Raw genomic sequence first — 15,158 nt, 5'->3', positions numbered from 1 at the left:
ATGTTTTGTATTTGGTCCTTATCAGAAGGTGTGACTTCAGTGGACCTGGCTGCATGTCAGGATATGTGCACAGTCATATGCAATGTACCATTCAATATTTATGCTATCAGAAGCTGTGCTTAGCTAACATTGTAGTTTGTGTCATTAGAAATATCTCCAATGGTACTAATTGGTCATGTATGGTTTGACTTCAGTGCTTGATGTTGGCTTGGCCCACTGCCTCAAGGTTAATATTTTAAGGATGCAGTAGATTGTTTTCTCTGTGCCTCTTGGTCATTTAAATGCTTTTAGAGAAGATTAAAAAACACAACCACTGTTGTGAAAAAATACCTAATGAAAGAGATTGACACTGGTCTGTGCTGGACCATCAAAGGACCATCTGCTCTTGAAGGTTTCCTCCTGTTGCCCAATTGATAAATGACACAAAACTCGGATAAGTTTTGTGGGTGCTTTATTAAGGGCCCGGGGAGCTGGGGGACTAATGTCCCTAAAACCCGAGCCCCCAGTTTCACGTATGGGTGCTTCCCTCTTATACATGCCATTCACAACAAAGTCTCCAAGAAACAGTTCCCCGTTCCCCTTGCCTGGTCACAGACCCCTTGTGATACATTCCTTGGTTCACAAACAAGATCATTAATCTTCTGCTTATCTTATTCTAAGAGCATTGTATGCTGCCTCCAGACAGGTTAGCATTCTTACTTTCCTGCGCTAGTTTAAATATTTATTAAATCCCTAAGACTACCTGCTAGGTTACACACAAAACCCAACACACTTTCAACAGCTACAAAACTACTTTTTAACAAACCAGTTCACACACAAATCACTATAATTAAACATTTTGCTAAATTTCATTTCTTTTCCAACACTCCAGCACTGGCTGAAAGCAGATGTCTGAAGAAAATTATAAGCACATAGGAGACAGGTGTGCTCAAGTGTTCCTAGTATCTGTCCATCTGCAGCCAAGATCCTTCCAAGCCCAGAATAATGCTTTTATGCTGATTGCTTTCTCAGGTACTCAGCATCAAAGGGGAGGAACTTGATCTAACCTGTTCTGTTCTGTGCTGGAGCCATCTGAACTTTTAGCACCTACAACATCCTTTTTAGCACCTAAAGCATAAGACATTCTCTACTTGAGTATATTTTTTGTGGAAAAGGAGAAATTCCTTTTCCTTGCTGGTAGTTTTATTTGTTGTCCTTGGTTTCTTGTACTGAAACAGGCTCTTGTACTTCCAGTACTTGTACAGGAAGATTTTGGTGTTGTTCAGGGGTCAGTTTTATTCCTCTGGTCACCTTTGTTCCTCTATACTATTTCCTTTTCACTTAGAGCATTTTTGAGCCACTGGATCCAGAAGTGCACAATATATTGAAACTTGGTGACATAGTGGTGCCTTCTGTTATGTTTTCTGTTCCTTACATGATTATTCATTAATTGATATTTGGGATTTTTAGACTTATACTGATATTGTGTGCTTCCTTGGAGTGAGTATGAATGCAAAATAAATTCAGTCTTGTTGTTTTAGTGTTACCCTCTGCATTTGCTCATTCTAAAATTTGGTCATCTCTTGGGTACATGTAACTTATGCTTTTGGTATACTTTAGGAGGGATTTTAAAGTTTTATATCTTCTGCATGGTTTTTTATTCACTCTTTTTCTAGGCCAAATGTATTGTACTTTTCTATTTAACCACAATAGATTGTAATTTTTACTTTACTCTGTTGAATAATAGAAATCTGCTACTATACCCAAGAATATTCTTGATGTTCATGTATTGCTTTGTAGCTTGTTGTATTTTGAGGCTTATGATTGAAGTAAGCAGCAGGTGACTGGAAATTGTCAGAACAATTTCTATTTGCTGTTTCTGTATAAATTTATTTTACTGTTTAGTTATTACATGTAAATGGCAGTTACTTAGGCAACCCACCTTTTTATTTATAATTGAAGTAAAACCTTTTTCATAAAAGAGAGAAAACAAAAGAACAACTGGGGACAAGCCATGTGGGAAACAATAAGTAGTTTCCCCTGCAAAGACTGATTTCAGTATTAAGAATTATCTATCATTTAGATGTGAACAGAAAGAAGGGGATCAGTTACTACATATTCATGATCCCCCCCAGCCTTATGAAGCTGGATTTTTGAAGGATAAAGGTGATGCAAAGAACTCAAAAAGTTGGAACTGCTCTCTGTGCTCTAAAAATTTGGGAGGCCAAAGGAAGATGATAAAATAATTTATAAAACCAACCAAAACCATGATACAATGTAGTTTTTACCATAGGTCATGTTCTTTCTTTCACTCTCTTCTGTCTCCCCCTCTTCCACACCCTATGTCCCATCATTGCTTTTCTCCTAATTAGTGCATTTACTGGCAGTGAGAGCAATCTTCTTTCATTATGCTAATCAGCATGTAGATGTTAAAGGTCTCCTTCTAAAACTGTCTGCAGCAAAAGAGCAGTACAGGCTCAAGCAGAGATGTAAAAGTATCTTATTTGTCTGTTTTATGCTTTCTTAGTTTTATTTAATTTTCAGTCATTTTCTCAGTGTTTACTCTGTGCAGATTTTACTGAGCTAGATACTAGAGATGATCTTCTCTGTTGTTGATGAAATTATGTGAAAATAAGCTCTGGTATGTTTTCAGCTGAGTTGTGCAGAAATGTGCAACATCAGTGCAAACCTAAGTATTTGCCCTGTTTGCAGATGAAACAAAAGAAGTGCTGAAACTTTATACAGAACTATAGTAAGGTCTGTGAAGACTCTGTGATGTTTAGAGTAGCCAAAAAAATCAGATAAGCATGGTAGTTAAGTTTCATTAAAGAAAAAAAAAGTGAAGTGGTAAAATTTCTTACTGCTGGAGGTTTTATTTTTCTGTCAATGCAGCCAGCTTCTCTTCATGAGCAGATCCCAGTAGTTAAGTCAGGCACACACAGTAAGCAGATTTATGCTGTCTTCAGAATTGTACATGAAAAACTCCTCAGTGCTTCAGGCTAAAACCTGATTTGCCACATTCTCTCAAATGTTAAGCTTTTTTTATTTGGTATTAATGTTTCTTGACATCTTGCAGCAAGGCTTGGATAGTGCTGCCACAGGGCACTAATCACTTAAGAAAGAATAAAGGTTTTGCCTTTCCCAGAGATGTGACCTTATTGTAAGTCTGGATTCCCTGTCATCTTACCATGTTTATTTATAAGGTAATTGTAATTTTCTTGTAAATTGGAAGTACTCCAACACATGTATTTTTGACTGCTACGTGGACTTTTTTTTAATATTCTTTTGTTTGAGTCTTATGGACACTGCAGGTATTTCAGTGTAGTCTAAACAGAAAGTTGTACTACTGTACAGACCTCCCACCTGCAGCTTGGGTAATAAAACACCCTATTGCTGTGGGGACTAAGCAGTAAAGGGTTACTAACCCAGGTGTGCCAAGCCATAGCCATGGTTGTGGTGCCCTACTGGTGGATGTGATTGAGTATTTTCCAGATCTGTGTTAGTAGCTATAAGCTGTGTCCAGAGTATCAGTGCTGTCATTCACATGCTGAGACAAAACAAATTGTTGCATTGTACTATCCCTGCTCTGTGTCTCTTTTTTCTTCCCTGGAAGCTTGTTGCATTGTATTCTGTCATTTTGGGCCCACCTTTCGTCCTGTTTATGCTGTTTGGGGAAAAATAATGGCAAAACCAGGGCAGAATCAGTAATGATGGGATCAAAAGTCAGGTTGTTCAATTTGTACCCAATTTGTAGAGCTGGGCCTTGTTGGGTTTATTGACAGATTCATCACCAGTGCATCTAAGTTCACTTCAGGTAACTCAAGTTGATGCTGTTTTGATAGTTTGAGTTACCTTGTTGCTCTCTTCCTTGTCTTCCTTCCTTCCAAATTATCAACAAAGTATAGGAGTTTTTTTGTTGGGGTTTGTCTGGTTTAGGTTTTTTTGCTAATGTGGTTGCAATGGCAATGCTTGTTGAAGGATGAGACTAAAAGCTGGCTTTTCACAGTTCTTGGTTTCTGGGGACTAACTGAAAAGATCTTCCAGGAGTCTTCCTTCTGTTTTGCCTGGAACCCCACAAGTCCCACATACTCTCTGCCCCATTTTAGCTCATAGAATTTGATTTTTTTGGAAGTCATGAGTGTGAATTTGGTTAGTAGTGGGTTTTGATGGATCTTGAATGGTATTTTCAGTGGTGGCTTCTGTAGGGGCTGGCTTGCCTGCCTCTTGAAGGTGTGGCAGACTGGGCATGGGAGTGAAGGACTGAGGGACTGCAGGTGCTACAGTGCTGCCTGGGCAGGTCACTGGGAGAGGAATGCTTTTTTTTTTTTCATCTATTTCTGTCTTACATTGCTTGGCAGTCTCCATTTTGCCTTTCAGTCCTGTGTAAGGTAGGCTAAAAATTTTCACAAAGACAGAGACTTCTTACTTCTTTTGTTATATTGGTAACAGAAACTAAAATCTAGAAAGAAGAAAGTTGCAAGCTGTAGTGTCCATGTCTTGCCAAGGTGGATGTTGTAAGTTTTCAAGTGTGATGTTGCTTTTTAGATAGCAGAATATTGACTTATACCTGATTTTGTATCATAGCTACATAGCAATTGGTATCTCACAGCTACCTCATGACCAGAAGTCATCCAAACACAGATAGGAAGAAGTGGAATGTATTACAGATAGTTATGCTTTTGTATGGCTCTGTTGTTCAATTGAGACATAAGGACATAAATTTTTATAATCCTTGGCAGTAAGCTGTTTTGAAAAAATTGCTAATCTTTTCCACTTCCTTTGCCAGTTGTCAAAACTATCATGATAATAACTGACTGTATTAAAGAAGGTTAGTTTTATAGTTAAAACTCCAGGCTAGAACTCAGCAGATATGTTTCCATTACTTCTCCTGTGGAGTGCTCACATGGATTTAGGGTAAGTTGCTAAACCTCTTTGCCTCTTTTTTTTTTTTTTTTGTCTGTTCGTGACAGAAGGACCAAGCTTTTATATTCTTGAAAAACATTGGGTTTATATATTAGCAGGGCATAGGAACAATACTACAGTACAAATAGAATAATTTATCTCTTGAAAGAAAATCTGATTTAAAAAGTGAGCTACTTTTTTTACTGGCCTAATTGGCACCTTCACCTCAGGTAGCAATTCTGTGTTCACAGAATGCATGGCAGTGAGCCCCTACCTTCCTTTGTGTAATTTCCCATCAGTTGTTTGAAGTCTTGTCTTGTAATTGCTGTTCTGTGGCACTAACCGAATGGGAGATTTATAATGTTTAAATATTACAAATCTGAACCTTTTTTTTCCCCTGCTTTCCATAAAAACATGGAGTGAAACTGTCACTGCTGATTATTTGAGGGAATTTTACTAATTAGAATTGCATGAGAATTCAGGCTTTTGAGCTGTCATCTGTTCCATCCTCTTCCCAAGTAGTGGAGGTTTCAGTAGCTTCAGATTTCACAGTTGTCTTAAATATGTTACTTATTCTGGCAAGAGATCTTGATGATAACATTCTGGGGTCAATCTTGCAGTTCTACCTGTGTCTGGGAAGTTTTTCTGTTTCTGCAAGCAGAATTTGGCCCTCATGTGAGGTGTAACCTTTTGGGTCCTTTTCATGCAAATGGGCTCAGTTGATTGCAGTGGATCTGCTTGTTTCAGCAAGGGACTGAGTTGTGGCCGTGCATCTCCAGGTTGTGAGTTCCAAAATACAGGATTTGAGGTTTCTGTTATATTAAATGCAAAGTTCCCAGGTGTTGGGATTCTCACAGAAGTGTTTGATGGAGGAAAGAAAGAATGTTTTGAAAGAGAAGTATTTGAAAGCATGAAAGCTGTGAGTTGCATGAAGGGCTAGGTACCTATAGCCCACACAAATGTGGCAGTATGACTGGAGCTCTGTGAACTCTGAAAGCACTGCTTAGTTGCTGACATTTCTATGGTAAAGTGTATCTGTGGAGTGTGACCTCTGTTCTTCAGTTATTCAGGGTGTCTGTGGAGGTTTTGGCTCTAAACAAGATATTTGGGAAGGAAAGCCATGCAATGCATCCCATTCCTGAAACTGGAGTGGTGGATATTTCTGTAGATGAGCAACATGACACAAATGCTTGATTTTGCTTGTGCAAATGAGAGAGCCTTTGTGATGCAAAGCAGCATCCTCAAAAGGCAAATGTGCTTTTTTGGTTGTAAATATCCCAGCTAAATACTGCAGTAATTGCAAGCAGAGCTTGGCATTTTTCCTCTCTATTCTCTTCATCGTTATATTTTAACAAGTTCTCATGAGACTATTAAAGTGTCTTAGTTTTTGGAACATGTGGCCTAGTGGGGATAACTCTGTCTACAGATGCAGTGGGTTGGCAGCTTGATTTTTGCATGTCTTTTCATTTCCCCCAGATCCCGTGACCCAGTGTAACCTTTGGTCTCCCTCTGAAGGCCGGGGTGAGGGAAGTATGAGCAGGTGACTGATGATCACTGTCAGTACAGCCTGCAGACAATATGGGAATTACTTTAGCAGTCTCCCACTCCCTTGTGCTCCCCCCATGCTCTCTTAAATCAACAAATGCAAATAGCAGCTTCCTCATTTGCTGCTATCTCTGGGATGCTGCCCAGGCAGCATGGGCTTTGTTGCAGTCCTGCCTATTAAAAAAACAGCTTCAGCCCTAGGCAGAAGGAAAAATACCAAGTGGGACCTGATTCCCCCCACCCCCTTAATGGTTAATGCTGCTCATATTTGGTCCTCTGGCAAATGCAGGTAGGAAGATGCTGAGATAAGGTAGTGCTTGATGTGTGTGGTTCAAGAGGGCAGCAGGAAGTGGCTGGAGCTGTTTGCATTGTTACTCTTTGTCTGGTAAATGTCCTTCTGGAAGGGAGTAGGGATTGCTCAGTGTCCAAAACTCATACCTGTGCTCCTAGAACTTGTTGACTTGCAAGTAGTGTGTATTTAACAACAGCTATGTCTTTACTGTGGAGACTAGAAATGCATTTGCTAGATTTCACCATAGGCAGAAGCACAAAGAATTAGTTAAACAACATTTCTTTCCAAGGTCATGATTGTTTTGTTCTATGCATAGTTGTGTGGCCCAAATAAATAAAATAGCTGCATTTATATTGTTGTAAGTATAATATATAGTATTGCATTGTACAGCATACAGTTGATATTTTGCTTTCCAGACATACAGCTTAACGTGAGATGTCGTTCAGCAGTTCAGGAACATAAGAGTAATGCTGTGCCAGCATTTGGTTGAAATTCTGTTCATCTTACTTTGTCATCGCATATGAAAAGATGTTTTGGCATACATAAATAAAAGGAAAGTGGTCACTTTGTACATCCAGAAGGTGGTCCTTCTCAGATACCTCAGGGTATCAGGTCTGCATTTGATGTATTAGGACTGCAGCCAGCCATAATGAAGAGATTTCTTCTGAACTGCCATTAGGGAATATTAGATTAGTAACTGAATCAGGCAAATAGCAATGTATGTAAATGCTCCTACTGCTTTAGGAATGTGTGTCAGTAGTACTTGTATTTTCTAAGAAGTCTGTGTGCAGTGTATATTTAATCTTAGTGAATTTGAAAATAGTGACATTTTCTATTGCAAATACTTAATAACAGTTAACTCCTGAATAAAGATACAGGGTTAAAGGAACAATTGTAAAGCAAGGTGCTGGAAATGTTAAGTTGAATATGATTCATAGAGCTTGACATTAAAATTGTTACTCAATCTTTAAATATTTTATTTTCTCAATCTCTTATTTCAAAAGTACCTTTATGGTTTTTTTTTTGTTTTACTTGCTTACCAGAAAGCTTCAACATACTAATATTTTCAGGGAAGAAAGATTCCAATTTCACAAAAATCCAGAATTACCACCCCCCTATGCTCCATTTCCAGTATGAATTAGTGCTTTGAGTCAGGTACTGATAGCCTACACAGTCAAAGCCTGCTTTAACTCTAACTTGCAATACTTCTCTAACTTATGTCACATTAAGTTTATGGGTGTTAAGGCTGGGGTGAATCACATGAATTTCATGATCAGCAAGATGCAAAAGGCTGTGATAGGGGCAGTCTGACACTAGAAAGCTGTCTGATTTTAGTGTAAAGGTTTCAAATTACTTCAAATATGTTGTGTCTTTCTTTCCCATACCTCTCAGCAAAGGTGGTTTGATGTCCAAAAATTCCTGTTTCATCTTCTACTTACCTGTCCTGCAATTTCTGCATCTGTCTGCCTGCCAGCAGTTGGGCCAACAGAATGGAGTATTTGTCAGCCACAGGGACTTAATATTTGCTTTTTGTTGGCCATAGGTGCTATAGCAGGTTCATTGAGGGTATATCCTCATGTTCTGTTTGGCATCCTTTTGGTGCTCTAATCTGTCCATTGGGAAGGGAATTGTTAAAGTAAAACCATCATTATTTGAGAGGAGAGCAAGTTGGGTGGAAAAGACCTGTTCACTAGGAAGTTTTAATTTAATGAAATCTGGTTACATCTTAGAGCCTCACACCAGATTATAATGCTATCACAGCATCTGCATATTGGAACATATCCAAGTGGATATCTGTTGGGATCCTATATTGAATTGGAGAGATTAACCCATCTCATGGGAGAAAATCACTTCAGTGTTAAGAATGAAGAAAAACGATACTTTTATGTTTGAGTTTTAGAATTCTGTCTTCAAAATGGCACCAGGCAGAAAAATCTGGGTATGGTTATGTGAGCTTAACTTTCTAAACCAGTATCTCAGACAAATACTCATTAAAGACATTTTGTCTGTCATCAGTTTCTTCTTGTCACTGGGATGATTTTCTTTGCTGCTCAAAGATGTTTTGTAGCTCCCTAGAAGTAGTTTGCATGTCTTGTAGTTGTGGAAGCTGCTCTTAGTGGAAAAGGGATGTATTATAAGCTGTATAATTTGTGAAGTATTTTTGAAGGCCTTCTTGATGAATGGCACTTTATAAATACTGTAATTAAATTATGGGAAGCATTTATAAGGTGAGTGGATTAATTCTTGGGGTTTTTTCCCCAGTTTTTATTTGAATGTTTTTCTCTTAGGAAAGTCCCTGGAAAAGAATGGGTACAAAGAGTTCTCTCTTTGGCGTCAATGAAGTTCTGTAGTTTCATGCCAACTACTTAAGTTCAAAGTAAAAAGTATATTCATTTTACAATGTAAATTGTGCAGTACACTTTTATTTTTTTAAGCCTTTGTTAGAAAAGTTGCTTTCCATTGTTCATTTTGAGGTTTTCCCCCCCTTCCCTTTTGTTTTTGTTTTTCCTCAGTTTCCATTACAAAGAGCAGTGCAAAAATCCAATCTTCCCCTTCCAAAGTGACCCGGCGTTCAATGCAGTCTCCACAGAAATCTGCTCCAGTTCCAGCGCAGCGGGGCAGGAAACCAGGTCGGGGCAAACCCCCTGGACAGTCTGCAGTTCCCAAGAAGGGCAGGTCTCCTAAAAATATCCCCCTGACAAAAAGCACCTCTCATACTGAAAATCTTAAAACAAGGAAAAAAAGTTTAAAACCTGGAAAAAAGGTTAGTCCTTATCTACTACTTTATTTTATATTGCAGAATTTTGCAGTGAGATTTTTTTATTATTATCATCACTTAATTTTCTGTCTTCTCTTCAGCCTTCAGGGCTTTACTGTTTTCAGCAACTGATTACAAGAAAAAGTTTAGAATAGCTCTTCTGGAATATTTTAGTATAAGATCCTGTGGATTATTTTATTCCCAAACAAGATTACTGTTTTATTTATGGGTGAGTAATCGGTGTTGAAAAACGCTATTCTGAAGTAGAGAGACAGGGAAGCATTTAAGTTTTTTAGTTTGGGTTAGTTTGTTACTGAACCATATATATAGCTTGCATTTTTGGGTTTTTTTTCAGGTTTAGAAACACTGAATTAAAAACAGTGGGGACTTTATTGCATAATTTAAGCTTTTTAAGCATACAGCTGGATTTGCCAAATGAATCTCATGGATACTGCCTAATCCTGGAGCTTCTACTAGCATGAAGCAGGAAGCTTCTTTTTCTCCAGATGTGGGCCTAATTTTGCCCTGGTCTGAAAGGCATGATGCCTTTCTCCCTGCCCAGCTGAGTCAGACCTGCAGGGTTGGCAGCTGCCTGCAGCTTCAGCTCTGGTGGAGCTCTCTGCTCAGGCACACACTGCAGCTCTGCTCAGGCACACACTGCAGCTCTGCTCAGGCACACACTGCAGCTCTGCTCAGGCACACACTGCAGCTCTGCTCAGGCACACACTGCAGCTCTCTGCTCAGGCACACACTGCAGCTCTGCTCAGGCACACACTGCAGCTCTGCTCAGGCACACACTGCAGCTCTGCTCAGGCACACACTGCAGCTCTGCTCAGGCACACACTGCAGCTCTCTGCTCAGGCACACACTGCAGCTCTGCTCAGGCACACACTGCAGCTCTGCTCAGGCACACACTGCAGCTCTGCTCAGGCACACACTGCAGCTCTGCTCAGGCACACACTGGAGCTCTGCTCAGGCACACACTGCAGCTCTCTGCTCAGGCACACACTGCAGCTCTGCTCAGGCACACACTGCAGCTCTGCTCAGGCACACACTGCTGCTCTCTGCTCAGGCACACACTGCTGCTCTCTGCTCAGGCACACACTGCTGCTCTCTGCTCAGGCACACACTGCAGCTCTCTGCTCAGGCACACACTGGAGCTCTGCTCAGGCACACACTGCAGCTCTGCTCAGGCACACACTGCAGCTCTGCTCAGGCACACACTGCAGCTCTCTGCTCAGGCACACACTGCAGCTCTCTGCTCAGGCACACACTGCAGCTCTGCTCAGGCACACACTGGAGCTCTGCTCAGGCACACACTGCAGCTCTCTGCTCAGGCACACACTGGAGCTCTGCTCAGGCACACACTGCTGCTCTCTGCTCAGGCACACACTGCTGCTCTCTGCTCAGGCACACACTGGAACTGCTGTCCCCTCACCCCACTGCCACTGACAGCAGCACTGGCAGATGAACAATCTCCAAGTGAGTCAGTTCAGGGAGCTCAGCTGGTAGACAGCTAGCACAGCATCCATCCCTCCTACTTCCTTCTTTGTCTGCTCCACCCCAAAAAAAGCACAAATGCTACAGCTGCTGCAAGGAAGAATAGAATCACAGCAGGGCAGACTTAGGGCAATTTGAATTGCCATGGAAGTGCAGTCTATTTTCTGAGGCTTGCTCAGGCACAGCAGGCTGTTCAAGAAGAGTAGCAATCCTGCAATGTCTTTCCTCAGGCAGTTTGAGTCTCTCCTTGTGCTCCTTCCTGCTTTGCATTAGCACTAGTGAGGAGGTGGGGGGCAGTGCTTTTTCCTGGTGGGTTTTTTGGGTTTTTTGTGTTCATTCCCCTTTCCTCCAAACAGTCTAAAAGTAGAAGTCTTGGGGCTTTTCTCCTCCAGTTTATATCAGTGGGGCTGTGGGATCTCTTCCTAATGATGCTTGGGAAGAGGTGGAGTAATGGCAGGGTGGGGATTCTCCTTTCCAGTGACTGTGCTGATCAGTGTGAAGTGCTAGTGAAGTAATATTATTAGAGCATAGCTGGAAGCTCTAGTATGAAACTGGAAGCAGCACTTCATTGAAATGATGATCACAAGATAAAAAAATATTTTGGGGACCATAAATTGAAAGCTGAGCACTCTTCTCTGCTGCCTGCCCCTTGCAGCCAGCTGTCCAAACTGATGGAATTGGTCTCCAGTTTTGTTTCTCTCTTACTTGGTGTATAAAAATGCACAGTGACAGGGATTAAAGAGGAGAAAGGGGCTCCTATCCAGGCTTAGCTAGTGGGCACAGTGCTCTTTGTAAGTCTGGACAGGGCTTTAAAGGACACCATTGAACACAGGACTGTCATATCTGAAGGTCTTATTCAGGTATGGCAGGATGTGCACTTGCATGTAAGAATTTTGTCCTTTAGCTCCCATTAAAAAGAAATGGAGAGGCTTTGTCTATGTCTTGAAACAGTAGTTGGAGGCACCTTGCCTTTAGAAGAGGCCTCTGGGCCCTGAAAGTGTCTGCTTGGAGCATTTAACACCTGGTTTGTGTGAAGTGCTTGCAGGTACTGTTTGGGGAATGGGTGTTAGTGCTGACATATCCTGTCCTGAGGCAGCAGATCTGACCTACCTCTATGCACTCCTGATTTCCTCTGTGGGACCAGGCAACAGAGAGGTTTTGCAAAATCTACGTTTGATACATCTAATTTGAGATTTTTACTTTGTTAACTTTAGCATTAAAAACTTGAAAAATTAGCTCCTTTTGAGAACTCACAGAAGGCTGTTACTGCTTTGGTAAGTGGTTAAATTGCCAAGATGTTATACATATGTGCAAACTTTTCTTTGGACTGTTACACCTGTTAGCATAAGGGTAGAGAGAGGAAATGGGGCTGTGTGGGAGTTCTGCAGACAGGGTGTGTCTGACATGAAGTGCAGCCATACAGCCTGTACACCTCACAGAATGTATGCAAATATGCAAGTGGTATGTGCCTAGAGGCTTGAAAGTGCTTTTTTTTCTTCCATCCACCCCCCCCCCACACTGATGCAAAAGAAAACCCCTCTCCAGATGTTGCACTAAATGGTTGTGCTTCAAGTGTGAGCTGGCTATTTGGTGTTTTTAGGGACATGGGTATATGCCTGTCTCTTTGCAGAGTTGTTTGAATTTCTTCGCCATTTTAGGTTTGTTATGTTGCAGTATTTATAATTTTGCAGATACTAGCTTTTATTATACAGCTAGAAATGTTGAGCTGTATAATTTTTCTCCTTTATTTAAATTTTTTCTAAGCTCTGTAAGTATGAGATGCATGTTGGATTTTGTTTTTCATTTGTTTCTCACAGCTTGTACTGTATGTTTTTACTCTTCCATAATAAAGAAGGAACCTCTGTACATCTCTTTTTTTATTATATTTTAAAAGTACACTTTGCATAACAGTGCAAAGAATTCCTTTCAGAATTTCTTGAGGAAACCTCTTGGTCTGAATGTGGCTACCAGCCCTAAATTCAACCCCACAAAAAATCGTTTTTGAGCATGAGGGTGAAGCTGGTGGTGTTGTCCTGGTGGTATGAGCTGTGAGCCTGCTCTCTGCCCTCCCAGCTGCCAGGGGCCAGCCACACAAAGCTACTGTGCCCAGCCCTGCTGGCATTGTGGCCTGTTTCATGAGACAACACTGCCCATCATGGGGAGCTGCAAAATGAGAGCCTCAGCTGAGCAAGCATCATGTGCTATATTCCCTTCAGAGGGAGAAGGTAGGAAACAGCCAGCTAGTCTCACCATGTGTGCATTGGTTTGGAGAGTGGATGGTTCCTCTTAGTTTAGTGTTTGTATTTTGTTTTCATTCCTGCATTTTCTGCCATTTCCCTTACCTTTTCCCTCAATTTGACCAATATCAATACCAAAAATGAGTATTTTTTTAGCATGGTAAAAGAAAACTGCCCCACTGCAAGAATCCCTGCTAGAGGGGGCCTTGAGGAATGTTGCACTTCAGATCAAAACCTCAGTCTTCCCAAGCGCATTTATTTTTCTCTGTATTAAAGATGGAGACCTTTCTGTCACCCAGTGTTAAGATAAATGGTCAGTTCCTGACACGTACATCACTGCTTGGTTCTGTGCTACCTCATTCACAAGGCAGTGCCAAGCCTTGGCAGTCTATTCCTTATGTTCATGGTGATTCCACCCAGTGCCACATTGTCAAGTACTTTCCCCAGCCAAACCTATCTTCTCCAAACTGTAAGTGGCACAGAATTTTTTTTTAAGTGCCCTGGATTTCAGAAGAAAGTTTGTTTCTTCTTTCTAGGTTTTGTGAAGAAGTTAAATACTGCTTCTTTTAGGAAGGTGTATATTCTGATTGCTTTCTACATGGTTTTCAATACATTACTTGAAAAATAGGCTGCTTCTAAAAGTGTAGAGAATGAAAACTGCTAAATGGAAGAGGGCTTAGCCTTCCTTAGCTGAAGTTTTACTTCAGTATGTATCAGTTTTAATGGTAAATCCTTACCACATTGCCAAATCTCTGCTGCATTCAGCAGTGTCAAGACCTTGGATGATTTCTTACATTCCTAATTTTTGCTAGGTAAGAGAGTCAAAAAGTAATCTGTTCTCATGCAGAAATAAGTGGTGAAGGGAAAAGTGATGAACTCCAATTTATTATTTCTTTTAATTTGATGTATTTTTATAGTATGTCAAAACACATCACCGATCTCTGGTGACAGTGACAGGACACAAGGGAATGGCCTGAAGCTGTGTCAGGAGAGGGTTAGGTTGGATATCAGGAAAAGATTCTTCACCCAGAGGGTGGTTGGGCACTGGAACAGCTCCCCAGGGAAGTGATCACAGCACCAAGCCTGACAGAGCTTGAGAAGTGTTTGGATGCTCTCAGGCACAAGGTGTGACTCTTAGGGTGTCCTGAGCACGGCCAGGAGTTGACTCAGTGCTCCTTTTGGGTCCCTTCCAACTCAGGATATTCTGTGATTCTGTGAAACATCTTCCATGTGCACATTTCTTTTCTAAACCCAGTTCAAACCAAATTACAACAAAATCCTCTTTTCCTCAGGTGGAGAAGAACTAATGCACATGGACTAATCTGTAAATTGCTGTGCTCTGAACTCTGGTTATCTGTTGTTTGATAAGCTGCAAAGAAGTTTGGTTTGGGAAAGGAAAGGGTGGTGGCAACCAGCATGACTGGATTGTAACTGCAGGCTTGTTTGAGATCTTCCATGAAGCACCTGAAAATTCCTGGAAGTGGTTACTTGAGAATTTCAACCCCTTTGAAACAAGCTGAGGAAAAATACAGGTGCATTGTAATGCTGATGCCTAGATGTGAGTTAGGTTTTTAATGGCACTACATACACAGCCCAGCTAAGTTACCTGAGCTGTGATAAACCCAGCTGGAAGGGCATGGACAGGAAAATACCCCAAAATATCTCTTCCTAAGGTTTTTAGAAGAGTCATGAAGTAGTATATAAAGCTCTTTCTTTTCCCACTTTTTATGCAAAGGTGGGTTCTTTTCTAAGTCAATTGTCTTCCACTGCATTACTAAAGTAGCTGTAACTGCAAACTGACAGTTTCTGGTCTTCCTTTCCTGAACTTTCCCTTCTCTGCTGTGTGTGGTACTTTTCTAATAAGGAACCACACACATTCATTAAGATGGTAACTGATAGCAGGAAAGTTGTGCAGATGCCTTAAAAAGCATTAAATATTTTGACT

The 15,158-nt window shown here is 40.9% G+C and overlaps 1 protein-coding gene across 1 annotated transcript in view; it reads left to right on the top strand.

Moving 5' to 3' along the window:
* The window catches only part of SCML2 (Scm polycomb group protein like 2), a 59,798-nt gene that overhangs the window by 25,900 nt on the left and 18,740 nt on the right, over nucleotides 1–15,158 (top strand). Inside the window, exon 7 of the mRNA XM_058825377.1 lies at nucleotides 9,232–9,482. Within this exon, the coding sequence (XP_058681360.1) occupies nucleotides 9,232–9,482 (251 nt within the window). The remainder of the gene's footprint in view (nucleotides 1–9,231; nucleotides 9,483–15,158) is intronic.

This window comes from Ammospiza caudacuta, chromosome 2 (assembly GCF_027887145.1).
Source record: "Ammospiza caudacuta isolate bAmmCau1 chromosome 2, bAmmCau1.pri, whole genome shotgun sequence".
Taxonomy (NCBI): Eukaryota; Metazoa; Chordata; class Aves; order Passeriformes; family Passerellidae; genus Ammospiza; species Ammospiza caudacuta.
This window is presented reverse-complemented; position numbering and strand designations above follow the sequence as displayed.